We start from the raw sequence: 13,772 nt of genomic DNA, 5'->3' as shown, positions 1-13,772 counted from the left end.
GGGCAGAGGGAGAGAGAGAATCTGAAGCAGACTCCCGGCTGAGCACAGAGCCGGATGAGGGACTCGATCCTGCAACCTGAGACCCGTGACCCGAGACTGTGACCTGAGCTGAAATCAGGAGTAGAACGCTCAACTGACTGAGCTACCCAGATGCCCCTGAACTTACTTTTTCCTCTAGCAATGACTTTGTAGTGTTATATCCTCCCATGTTTTCTGCAACCAAGTTTATAGAGTTTTAGCAAGGCAAACTGAAAGCACTTGCAACCATGGGGATAAGAGTGGGGAGGATTTAAAGCAATGCAGGAGGATGTCTTACTTCCCATGTCACCTCTGATGGTAATGGACTGTATTACACATTAATCTGAGAAATTAAAATATAAACACACACTCTCTCTAGACCAGTGGTTCCGAACCAGGGATGGTTTTACTCCCCAGGGGACAACCGGCAATGTCTGGAGACATTTTTGGTTGTCATCAGCTTGGTGGGGGTGGGTGCGGTGCTACCGGCAGGCCCTGGGCAGAGGCCAGAGGCTCCGCAGAACATCTAGGATACACAGCACGGCCCTCGCACCAAGAATCATCTGGCCTAAAACGTCAAGGCTGAGAACCCTGCTTTAGCTGGTGTGAGAGCTATTTCCAGTTTGGTTCATTTCTGCGGTTCTGCCTCCCAGGTGAAGTGCACATGGTCCCGAGAGCTCACTGTCTGTTCCAACTATGTTCCGGGAGTCTGGGCCCCGGCGGGGAGTAGAGGGGGTGGAGGTGTTGTCGGAGGCACCCTGAGGTGGTGGCGAGTGCTGGAGCTGGAGTCACAGCAGCAGGGAACAAAGGCGGAGAGGAGAGCTGCTCACAGGCGACCTCTGACACTCCCTGAGGCTTTCCTTAAAGTGTGCTCCCCTGAGAAGAAGGAACACAATACAAACATGCCACACTAGGGAGACATTCGAGTATGTTATGCTGCACGGGAATTTCCGTCAGCAGATCACACCATGTGAAACAAACGACTATGAATTCAGTCTAGCAACGCCATCAAGAGAGAAAACGGGTGAGTCGGGAAAGCAGAACACAGAATCACAGGTACCCAGAGAATGACTGAATACAAGAGAGGGGAAGAGGAGTGGCAGAGACGGCTGCATAAGGTCAAGGGTCAATCTTTTTTTTAAGATTTCCTTGAATACAGTTGTTTTAATATTCAAAAATTTTATAGATATTCAAAACACAGCTGAGGACCAAAAGTCAAAATGCCTTCTTCTTCAAAGAGTTTTCTTTGGCAAACTTCGGAAGGCCGCAGGAAGGCAGACCCTTAGGGCGTGGGCATGTGGCTCAGGACTTCATAATGATTAACCTTTGGACTAATGGCCCCAGGTATATAAATGATTACACGTATGTACGCACCGCACCCTGCTGTTCTTTACTTCGGGGTGAGGAAACTAACTATGGCTTTTAATTCTTTTCAACACATTTACCTGCACTGAAGTTGTTCTTCTAAGACATTAAAAAGTGTGGAAAGGGAAGATGCCCAGACCAGGCCACTTTGGGGACTCCAAGCCAGAAACTACTCACCAAAGTGAATTCTAAGATAAATGCTACCTCTTCATCTGGAACTAAACGGCAAGCTTGGGAAGGAAGATTTGCCAAATATGAAAATGACAGAGGAGTGAAAGTAAATAACTCACCGGGAATTATTATGATGAATATTACACGCCCGGGCCATTAGCACCACGATAATTGGTCGAAAGGCTTTTCCTTTTCCATCAAAGTAGTATTCAGACATTTCCTTAAGTTCTGTTGTAGATATGAGTAGTTCCTGAAATGAAGTTTCTGTGTCAATACGGCATCATGATAGCAAAAAAGGCAACAGGATTTCTTCTACAAAACTGATTTGATCTCAGTGTGCTCGCTTATCCTCAGCACACTCATTTCACTCGAGAAATTCAACACTCCGTTGGAAAAGGTTCCAACATTTAAGGCCATAAACCTGGCTTGGCTGCCCTACAGTTGGGGCGCAGGCGATGCCTGGCCTGCCCGAGTGCCCAAAGGCCTAGGGCGACCCCAAAGACTCTGACAGACTCCAGGGAGGAACAGGAAAGCACTAGGTGGCCCAGGGACAAAAAAGGAACAGAGGCTGGTAGTCGCTTGGAAGATGGAGGAGAGAGACAAAGATGAGCAGCGTGGGAGCCAATGAGGCGGCAGTTAAGGGGGTGACTGGGGTATGGAGGCAAAGCTGTGCCTGGCTCAGCCGGATGTGTCCAAAGTTCACAGAGGAAGTTGAAGAGAGTTTGCCGATTGTCAGGAACTTAGAACCGAGTTGGGAAGAAACATTTAAAAAAAAAACATAAATGTTCTGAGTGGTAACTTGAGCAATGGCATAATTAAATTAAATGCAATACATTTTTTTTTAAAGATACAGTATTTATTGATATCAGACAGAATGAGAGAGAGAGCACAAGCAGAGAGAGAGAGAGAGAGAGAGAGAGGGAGAAGCAGGCTTTCTGATGAGCAAGGAGCCTGATGTGGGGTTCGATCCCAGGATCCTGGGATCATAACCTAAGCTAAAGGCAGACACTTAACTGACTGAGCCACCTAGGCGCCCCTAAATGCAGTAAATTAAAATAAATGCAGTAAAGGTTCGGAGAGGGGAGAAATCAGTGTGGGCTAGAAAACCAAATATTTAAAGGAGGATAGAAGCTTTGACATAGAACTAAGTAAGGAGGATTTTGATTCATGAAGGGGAAGGTGACCTTCTAAGTGATGGACGTGTGTTTGCTGTATGTGCCTCTCAAGGACCTGCTAGAATGAATCATAGCTCAATTCCCCACAGCAACAGGAGCTAAGAACAGCCCCAGAGGACCCTCGGCCAGACTCAGGTGAACCTGGTGCAGCTGGGCCAGTCTTTAAGTCCCCAAAATACTGACTTCAGTGCTAAGCACGGTAGTAAGTGCAGAGGTTACAAAGAAAAATAAGACAGCCCCTGCCTCTGAGGAGCTCCATGTGGCTGGGGAGAAGGAACACAGTAGGCACACTACACAGTGGGACAGGTGCTGGCCCTACAGTGACTGTGTCTCCCCTCCCGGAGCACAAAGGGGCACGGCTGGTGCAGGAGAGGCAGGTGGGAGAGGGACTCTGGCGGGGTCAAAGAAAGGGGCGCGGACAGACATAAACTGGGGAACTGACAGCAAGAGACCAGCCAGGAGGATGCAGGAGAGGAACAATTCTAGGATCCCGCCCAGGTTCCCGCGTGCTGCCTTCAATAGCAGGAAAAACTTGAAACAAAGATTAGGGGAGGAAACCAGCGTTTCAGGTATGTCACGGGGAGACAGCCATAGGCCCTCCACAGACTTGCCCCGACAGTTAGATGCATGGTTTTAAGATAGACAATTCAATGTGGAACAGACGTATTATGTGGGGATCCTAAGTGTGGGGGTGGGTAAACTGAGGACACAGAGACAAGAGGGAACAGAAAGAACCCAAAGGAAGGGCAAAATCAAAGAGAGTGAGGAGGGGACAGAGAGGAAACCAGGAAGCGGACTGAAGGATGGCCTAAGACTCAGGAGAACCAGAAAGGGGCAGAAGCCAAGGAAGTCTTCCAGGCGGTGGGGGGCGGTCAACAGCGCCCAGCAGTCAACAGCGTCAAGGGAGACAGAACTGCAGGGTCCACTGGCTTTAGCAGAAAGAGCTCTGGAAGCTACGGGCTGGCAAAGGGAGTTTCAGGGGAGAGGCTGGGGAGGCAGGCACGGTGATGACAGCGGAGGAAGCATGAAGAGGCAGAGAATACTGGAAGGGAAGGGGGCACACGGGTCAAGGGACGGTCCCTGGAAGGATGAACTCGAACAAAGGAGAGAAGCGACAAGAGATGTGAGAGACACGGAGAGGGAGAGCTGCAGATGAAGGAGAGCGAACGGGCAACCACGAGAGTCCTTCCTAAGGCACCGAGGAGGCAAAGGGCACGGGACCGAGCTGGAACAGAGGGAACATTTACTTCACCGGGGAGGAGGAGAGCCGGGCACAGACGGGCGCAAGCCGCCTTGTAGACACAGCAGGTGGCCAGGGAGCGGCTCCTCCAGGCCTCGCCCGGGGTCACTCAGGCACAAAGTGGTGTTGCCAGGAGAGCAGGAGAGCGGAGTGCGGGTTTGGGGGGCAACGCGGACAACCTTGAGAGGGGAAGGAAGCTGATGAGGGGCAACTGAACACGTCTGGGCAGCAGTGGAGAAGCCACCAAAAGTTTGGGGGGAAAATGCGGTTAACGGAGAAAGCCCAATTTGGGGCAGCCTGGAACGGACCTTCAGCGCCTCACCACGCCCGGACAGGGTAAGGGACAGGAGAGGCTAAGCAGGGCTGCGTGTCTATTTTCTCAGTTCCCCAACTCTGCAGTAACCTCGCTGTGGGTGGTGAAGCGCCCTGCGCCCTCCACACCCCTCCGACCCCCTTACTGCTCAGTAACATGGGACCCTGCACGCCCGTGAACCAAGTCCGCGACGGCGCAGCACCAGTCTGAACACCTGCGTTGTCTGTTCACCGGTCTCAGAAACCAGCACGACTTCGAGCACAGTCAAACCGAGCGGGCTTACCTTTCTAATGTCCTCATACAGACCGTTCAAGTCTCTCCAGCCGAGTTTGAAAGGATCGCTGTACTGCTCCCCACTCTGTGTTCTGCTATGACAGCACGCGGCGGACGTCGAGTGATGGAACCTGGGTCAAGCCCAAACGCACGCCACGTTAGGTGAGTTTTACTAAGTGAGATAATTTCATTTCCAAGTGAGAATTATATACACATCTACTTGCTGGAAGTTGAGCACGAATCCAAAATGGTCATTATGATTTAGAAAAACACACGGAGTTCTCTTCTTGCTCAACAATATAGGAATAGTTTATTTTTATACTCAGGACACCTTGAGAACCTACAAAATCAAAGATGAACCTAGCTTACTGTGTTCTGGGTTTAAATTTTATTCCATTCCCATTTTTTGAAAAGACAGAGGGCACACAGAGCAGACACTGTGTCACTTAGTTAACCTAAATACTCAATTTGCTGGACTAGCCCACCACGATTCAGAACAGAAATTTACTGGCAATATAGCTAATAATTTTAGCAGTTGTAACACAGATCATAAACGTACCGTGACATACTATACCTATTTGGAAAAGCAGATGTTAAACTCTTCACAAGATTAAAATAGGGCATCTGTAAAATAAAAGCATTAAGAAACTTGTAAGAATATTCATGAATAATGTGTTTATAATGCCAGAAAAAATAAACAGATTCATAATTCATAGAATTCATAATAAAATTATTTACATGTAATATGAACTCATAATAAATTTAATCTTTATCTTTTTCATAATCTTTATCTTTTAGTTGTCCCTTTGTAGGTGGGTTGCAAACTCTAGAAACGTAATAAAAAGTTTCCTTACTACAAAAGCAGTATTTGTCATTACAGAAAATATAAGGAAAAAAACACATCTGTCATCTATCTTTTTCTCCAGAGCATAGTTTCCATATTCCTATCTAGCTTTTCAGACTTGAAAAGCTGGTTTTCAAACAATCTCCTTCTCCTTAACGAAGACTGGTCAGAGAACAGTAATGCTATTTACATTCTTATACATTCTTAAACCAGTTGAAAACAAAGAGTAATCCAGTTCCCCCAAGCATCAGACCAGATGGTAAAAAGGAAGATTTCAATGAAGAATGAATTTACATTTATACATAAACACGACCTATTTTAAGTTATTGTTCCCAAACAGACTTGGAAATGCTACTTTTTGATCAGTAACATTCAAAAATAAGCAAGCTTAGCAGCACGTTTTGAGAATATTGGAGATCAAGAACAGAAGACTACTAAAAGATTCAGAGATGGTGACAAATATTAGTTCCAATGATTACTGAGTACGACTATGGGCCAGGAAATGTGACAGGCACTGCGGACCAAACACAGAGACTGCCCGTCTTTTTATTTTTTATTTTTTATTTTTTAAGAATTTATTTATTTGAGAGAGAGAGAGAGAGCACAAGTAGGCAGAGAGGCAGGCAGCGGGAGGAGAAGCAGCCTCTCTACTGAGCAGGGAACCTGATGTGGGGATTGATCTCAGGACCCTGGGATCATGACCTGAGCTGAAGCCAGACGCTTAACCATCTGAGCCACCCAGGTGCCCTGAGACTTCCAGTCTTAAAGAATGCAGGCACACAGTCATTTCAAAAATTACTTATTTATTGGCTCAGTTGGTGAAACATGCGACTCTAGATCTTGGGGTCATGAGTTTGAGCCTGACCTTGGGAGTAGAGGGTACTTTAAAAAAATTTACTGATTTACTAAATTAATGTGGTAAGGGCTCTGTATCTGAAGAAAGTATTTTGACAAAAAAGGAAGAATTCAGCCCAAGAAAGATAAAACAAATCTGCTCTATTTGTAATCAAGTCTTACAATGTGCTTTTTACACTATTTGACCCTCACAACTACTTGTCTCTTTATATAGCTGGGGAACTTGAAACTCAGAAAAGTCATGTCTGAAAAACTGATATACAGATATGTTGACAATATATCAAAAGAAAAAAGCAAGGGGCGCCTGGGTGGCTCAGTCGGTAGAGCCTTGACTCTAGATTATGGCTCAGGTTGATGAGGGAACAGAAGGCAAGCTGAGGACAGAGCAGACGCCGACACCCCACAAAACCCATGGTGTATATGTGACATTCCTCAGGCGCTCCTGGCTGTCTGAGGGAAAAATAAATGGTTAACTCGTAGAGATCACAAGCCTGCAAGACCTCAGTCTCCCTCAGTTTACAAATGTCCTAGTGATTTACAAGGAAGAGGCTTTCTTACCAATGGCCTAACTTCAAAGACCCGTAACTCTGTTCCTGAGGCCCTAACATCCTCCTCCCCTCCCTAAAATTGAGGGAGGTTGAGGCACAGGGAAATGTAAATAAAGTTAAATTTCTTCTAAACCTAAAGCTCATTGATAGGGACTGTGTGACAGCAGGAGTGTGACATTCCTCCAGGAAGCTCCCAACTATTTTACTGTTAATGCCTTACTAAAAGGAAAAACCTTAACTTGACAGTGGCAAGGCCTCAGGTATCCCGCAGGTCCTCTTACCATATGAAAGTTCTTTCAAACCCGCCCTTTCTCCTTACCTCCCCCAATCCCCCAAAGTATATAACCAGCCACTGCTCTCACCCCCAGAACAACAGCTCTTTCTGCCCAAGGGTCCGTCCCCGTGCTTTAATAAACCACCATTTTGCACCAAAGATGTCTCAAGAATTCCTTCTTGGTCGTCAGCTCCGGACCTCACCTATGTTCTAGAACTTCATCATATGGCGCCCGAAGGTGTGGCTTTGAGTCTTTTTACATCTGGAGTCTGAGCTTCCCTGCAAAATTGGAGAGTATTTGCTTTCCTCTTCCTTTACTCTCATTTCAGGGGCCCTTCAAGAATTATGGTCTTAATGGAACACTTTCATGTCAATTGCTAGGGCTGTAATCCTCTAGCCCGTGGCTACTCTGCGGGGAGGAGAAAGTCTGCCTCCCGGCTGGAAGTCAGTACCCTGACTGGAATGGTAATAAGACCCAGAAGCTTGAGGCCCTCTCTTTGTTGCTGTTCTTATACAAACTTGTCTGTCCTGGGCACGGGACGGCCACCTAAGTCACCAGGATGGCTGCCAATCTTAAGACTCCCGTGTGAGGTTTCCTCCTGATCTAATGTGATCCCCTTCACAACCCTGGTCTAGCCACTTCCGGCCACAGGCCCTCCACTGGGAGCTGGCCAAAACCAGTACCCGACTGAATTAAAACCCAACCGGGACGTTACCTAGAGAAGTTGGCTGTCAGGACCACATGTGTTGGAATGTCACTTAGACCATGATGGATTTCCATCTTTACTCTTTCTTGTCAGTGTCCTCTACTAATTACTTAAAGCTACAAAATTGGGTATTTTCCCCTTGTAAAACTTTTCTAGTATTTTCCATGGGTTAAAAATGGCAGGGCAATAACACAATGTCCAGAATATAGGACGGCACAGTAACTTGGTCCATTCACCAGGCATCCATCTGTAGCCTAGGATGCGACGGGAAGGGGAGGGATGCTGGCACCCCTCCAGGGCCTTTTACAACAGGAATGCCTTCACGGGAAGGCAGAATTGTGCAGAATTGTGCTCAATAGTGGTGTCTTGTTTGAGGGACACCTCCCATTGCTTCTGACACATGGGAACCTCTGACATATCCTGCGTGAGACGCCAGCCAGGAGTCGGGGGGGATTTGGTAACGGACCTTCTTTACTTTTCTGGGAGCATGGCCTCGGAAGGCTTCTTCGGTTCCCCGGGACTCTACCGTGGGGTGCCTTTTAACCCACCGGAAGCAAACTGCATTGCAAAACTTAGGAAAGGACTGAGCTCCTGGAACACTGCATGGCCTCGGTGGGATCTATCAGTCAGATCTCCTCTGCAGGAAACACGGCAAATGGACCTAGGGGAACTTCACTCCTCTGCACCAAGACCCTGACCTAAGGATGTCTTGCAGAATGTGTTTGCCTGAGTATGTCTGGCTAGTAAACCCCCTCTTGACATTTGGATGATAATTATCTAACTAAGCCTCCTCCTGGTAAACCCAGGCTGCTGGAGGATACATAGGCCATCCCTAGCAAAGGGGACTCTGACTTTGTCTCTGTTCCTCCTAATAGATGTGGGGCTTCTCCCTCCCTCACTTCCCTGGTGAATGGCTGTGACTGGCAGCAACCGTGGTTGGTTTCCCTCGGGACGGGGACTTTAAGGAACATTCCCAAGCAGCTGCCAAAATTCCCTTTGTTTTGGGGAAATTCCCTGTCTTCTCTGGCCCGACATGGACTGCCTAAACACTGCCCACCAACCCCCGTTGTTGGCGGGAAAACATGGCGTCTGCTCCTCTGCTGGAGCTGATGAGCTCTAAAACCGGGAACCCTTTCCCTGCCTTCTGGTGGCACTTTGTCTCCTCTGTGTCCCCTTCTGTTCCTGCACCACCTTGGGTGCGGCCTGCATGACCGGCCTCTACACCATCCTCGGCGCCTCCTGCACCACAGCTCCCCGTCTCTTCGCGGTCAGGGAGCGAGAAGAGCACCCCCTTGACCTAACACCTCCCACTCCAGATCTCCCCACCCGTGTCTCAGGTAAACATTAAAAATGGCAGGGGGCCCAGGTGGAACATAAAACAGTATTTGAACCAAGTTAAGTCTGTTGGTGTAATTAAGATAGATATGTCTCTAAAGTTATCAGCACTAAAGGTGAAACTTACTCTGTCGAGTTTTACTGAAGGTCAAATAACCTCATGTTATCTGTTGAAATTTGTTAGCAAAATGACTAAACTGATGGTTAGTTGTCTGTCTCAAAGTTTTCATGGGTAATGTTTAAGATAGCTTTCAAAGTCTTTGGTAACCTGAAACTTTAAAGTTCTGCTTGAATGATAAATGGAATTACATTCATTGGACATCTGGATCTTTCCCAAACAGGATAAAGTGCTAAATCATTAATGACTGGACTGGACATAGGTTTGTGCTTTGGACTTATTGCACAGAACTAAGGATGTTTAAATCTGTTGGTAAACATGCTTTGTGCTTTAACTGATGGCAAATTTGTCATCTAAAAAATTCTGGTGGAACAGTTTGCAATTGGTTACTCCTCCGTCTTCACTGGAGACTACGGTTTCTAAGAGTGCAGAATTCCGCTAACTGCAACTAAGACTGATGGAAATAAGGGAAACAACTCTGTATGTGGAACAGTAGGAGATACGTAAGAAAGATATAAGGAATGGGAATTTATTTTTGTTAAAGGTAGAAGGTAATCTTGTCCTAAATGAGACTGGTTGTTTGGAGAAAAAATGGCTGGGGACAAAATCAGAATGCAAAGGAAAGTTGAAGAAGGTTTATGGAGGGAAAACTTTGGAACAGAATTTTAGGTGTGGTCAGGACGGACTAAGATCGAAATAAGCAGATTTTAAAGTACACTGGTATAAGATTGAAAGTCTGCCTTTTGTCTGTTCAAAAAGACAAAGTTTTCTTAAATTAACTGATCTGCTGTTAAGTAGAAAATATAAAGTTTTCTCTTGACCTGTCCAAAAAAACCATTTTCTATATTTTGCCTGTATCAGGTCTTTAACATCCCTATTCCTATTTAGGCATGTCCTTTAAAACTTTCTAAGGTTTTAACAAGTTTTCACAAGATTTAAATTTTATATGAAGTCTCTTTGACTCAGTAACCCTTTTCGTTGGTATGCTAGGTCACTTAGGAAGTACTACTAAACAAATGATACACCTTGGGTTACACCTGGGCAAATGCTATAACTATTCTAGAGGTTCTATGTAATTCCTAAAGTTTTAATAAGGTCATCACTAGATATTTTAATTATTGAAGTCTTACATGTCACAGATTTCTTGCTGTAAACTTAAATCTCATTAGCTCTTTAACCATGTCCTTTCTACGTTTTTGTCATTTATAATTGTTCTAATTCTCTTGTAAAATGAGTTTCATCTGCAAGGATATTCCTATAAAGGACTTTTAGGACAAATACAAGTATTCAATATACTGGAAATCCTAAAACTGAAATGGATAAGAATTTCCAGAACTAACTAAAGCTGCATTCAAACTAAAACAGCATTAGTCACATGGGACTAAATAAACTAAAAGATTATAGTGTCATGACTCTTGTTTGAAACATTGCTGGTTCTCTAATGTTTGCTCTTCCAGACTAAGGAAATTTTTTCTTAAGATATCTGTGACTTATAGAAATGTAAAAATAGTCATTTGTAAACAAATCAAAGCATTCAACTTTTCTATCTGAACCCTCTGAAACTCAAAGGATCTCAGTAAGTATTCCTGCTTCCATGGCAATCCTAGTTATTTGCGTAAGTTCAGTAAGAATCTGTTCTCCTTGTAACAGGACACCATTGGAAACATTGGTTATTCTACCAAGGCTTTGACTGGAATGTCCTATTTAAGAAAGACATGCATAGACTCAAATATGACCAGACAGCTTAAAGGAACTAAGGTGGACTTTATGAAACCTGGAGCCATAAAGCCCCTTGGTACTGCTGGCATGATAACTTGCTTACATACAGAGTTCCTAGCAACCTCACCAGGTGTGTAAAGAATGTCACTTCTAAGATCGATAAACCAGTGGCTAAACTAATCCAGAAGAAAAGAGAGAGGACTCAAATTAATAAAAGTATGAATGATAGGGGAGACATTACTAACACCAAGGAAACAGAAACAATCATCAGAAATTATTATCAACAGTTATATGCCAATAAGTTAAGAAACGTGGAAGAAATGGATGCATTCCTGGAATTGTATAAACTTCCAAGAGTGAAACAGGAAGACATTGACAACCTGAATAGACCAATATCTAATAACGAGATTGAAGCAGTGATCAAAAACCTCCCAAAAAACAAGAGCCCAGGACCTGACAGATTCCCTGGGGAATCCTAACACATATTCAAAGAAGAAATAATACCTATTCTCCTGAAGCTGTTTCAAAAAAATAGAAACAGAAGGAAAACTTCCAGACTCTTTCTATGAAGCCAGCATTACCCTGATCCCCAAACCAGGCAAAGACCCCATCAAAAAGAATTTCAGACCAATATCCCTGATGAATATGGACTTCAAGATTCTCAACAAGATCCTAGCTAACAGCATCTAACAGCACATTAAAAGATTATCCATCATGACCAGGTGGGATTTACCCCTGAGATGCAAGGGTGGTTCAACATGACAAATCAACCAATGTGATAGAACAACTCAATAAGAGAAAACAACCACATGGTCCTCTCAATTGATGCAGAAAAAGTATTTGACAAAATACAGCATCCGTTCCTGATCAAAACTCTTCAAAGTATAGGTTTAGAGGGAACATTCCTCAACTTCATAAAATCTATGAAAAACCTACAGCAAATATCATTCTCAATGGGGAAGAGCTGACAGTCTTCCCACTGAGATCAGGAACACGACAGGATGCCCTCTCTTGCCACTCTTGTTCAACATAGTACTAGAAGTCCTAGCAACAGCAATCAGGCAACAAAAAGAAATAAAAGGTATTCAAATTGGCAACAAAGAAGTCAAACTCTCTCTTTGCAGATGACATGATACTTTATATGGAAAGCCCAAAGACTCCACCCCCAAAACTACTAGAACTCATATAGCAATTCAGTGATGTGGCAGGATACAAAATCAATGCACAGAAATCAGCTGCTTTCTTATACACTAACACTGAAAACATAGAAAGGAAATTAGAGAATCGATTCCATTTACTATAGCACCAAGAACCATAAGATACCTTGAAATAAACCTAACCAGAGGTAAAGGATCTGTATTCAAGCAACTTACAGTACGTAAGAAATAAATTGAAGAAGACACAAAAAAATGGAAAAGCATTCCATGCTCATGGATTGGAAGAATAAGCATTGTTTATTCTGCCCAGAACAATCTATACTTTCAATGCCATCCCGATCAAAATTCCCCCAGCATTTTTCAAAGTGCTGGAACAAACAATCCTAAAATTTGTATGGAACCAGAAAAGACCCCGAATTGCTAGGGAAATGTTGAAAAAGAAAAAGCTGGGAGCATCACACTGCCTGATTTCAAGCTTTACTACAAAGCTGTAATCACCAAGACAGCATGGTACTAGCACAAAAAGCGACACATAGACCAACGGAACGGAGTAGAGAGTCCAGATATGAACCCGCAACAGTATGGTCAAATAATCTTCGACAAAGCAGGAAAAAATATCCAATGGAAAAAAGACAGTCTCTTCAATAAATGATGCTGGGAAAATCAGCTATGTATAGAAGAATGAAGTTTGACCATTCTCTTACACCATACCCGAAGATAAACTCACAAGGATAAAAGACCTCAACTTGAGGCAGAAATCTATCAAAATCCTAGAGGAGAATATAAGCAGTCACCTCATCAACATCAGCCACAGCAACTTCTTTCAAGACATGTCTCCAAAGGCAAAGGAAACAAAAGCAAAAATGAACTTTTGGGACTTCATCAAGATAAAAAGCTTCTGTATAGCCAAGGAAACCGTCAACAAAACAAAGAGACAACCCACGGAATGGGAGAAGATATTCGCAACTGACACTACAGACAAAGGGCTGATATCCAAGATCTATAAAGACTCCTCAAACTCAACACCCCCAAAACAGATAATCACGTCAAAAAATGGGCAGAAGACACGAAGAGACACTTCTCCAAAGAAGACGTACAAATGGCTAACAGACACATGAAAAAATGTTCATCTTCATTAGCCATCAGGGAGATTCAAATCAAAACCACATTGAAATACCACCTTACTACACCAGTTAGAATGGCCAAAATTGACAAGACAGTAAACAACAAGTGTTGGAGAGGATGTGGAGAAAGGGGAACCCTCTTACACTGTTGGTGGGAATGCAAGTTGGTGCATCCACTTTGGAGAACAGTGTGGAGATTCCTTAAGAAATTAAAAATAGAGCTTCCCTATGACCCTGCAATTGAACTACTGGGTATTTACCCCAAGGAAACAGATATAGTGAAAAGAAGGGCCATCTGTACCCCAGTGTTCATAGCAGCAATGGCCACAGTCGACAAGCTGTGGAAAGAACCAAGATGCCTTCAACAGACGGATGGATAAAGAAGATGTGGTCCATATACACTATGGAGTATTATGCCTCCATCAGAAAGGATGAATCCCCAACTTTTGTATCAACATGGACGGGACTGGAGGAGATTATGCTGAGTGAAGTAAGTCAGGCAGAGAGAGTCAATTATATGGTTTCACTTACTGTGA

At 44.3% G+C, this 13,772-nt stretch overlaps 1 protein-coding gene across 5 annotated transcripts in view; it reads right to left on the bottom strand.

Moving 5' to 3' along the window:
• The window catches only part of LOC111139701 (decaprenyl diphosphate synthase subunit 1), a 54,810-nt gene that overhangs the window by 32,854 nt on the left and 8,184 nt on the right, over positions 1-13,772 (bottom strand). For 2 of the 5 annotated variants that reach the window (XM_022492043.1, XM_022492044.1), the window contains 3 exons: positions 5,115-5,179; positions 4,566-4,686; positions 1,674-1,804 (listed from right to left, as the gene is read on the bottom strand). In XM_022492043.1, the coding sequence (XP_022347751.1) occupies positions 1,674-1,804; positions 4,566-4,686; positions 5,115-5,179 (317 nt within the window). Of the gene's footprint in view, positions 1-1,673; positions 1,805-4,565; positions 4,687-5,114; positions 5,204-13,772 lie in introns of those variants that run through there. The other 3 variants (XM_022492042.1, XM_022492045.1, XM_022492046.1) reach the window with 3 other exon arrangements.

Source organism: Enhydra lutris, unplaced genomic scaffold (genome assembly GCF_002288905.1).
Source record: "Enhydra lutris kenyoni isolate GAN:26980312 unplaced genomic scaffold, ASM228890v2 scaffoldscaffold113, whole genome shotgun sequence".
Taxonomy (NCBI): Eukaryota; Metazoa; Chordata; class Mammalia; order Carnivora; family Mustelidae; genus Enhydra; species Enhydra lutris.
The sequence above is the reverse complement of the archived record's forward strand: the minus strand, read 5'-3'. Positions and strand labels throughout refer to the sequence as shown.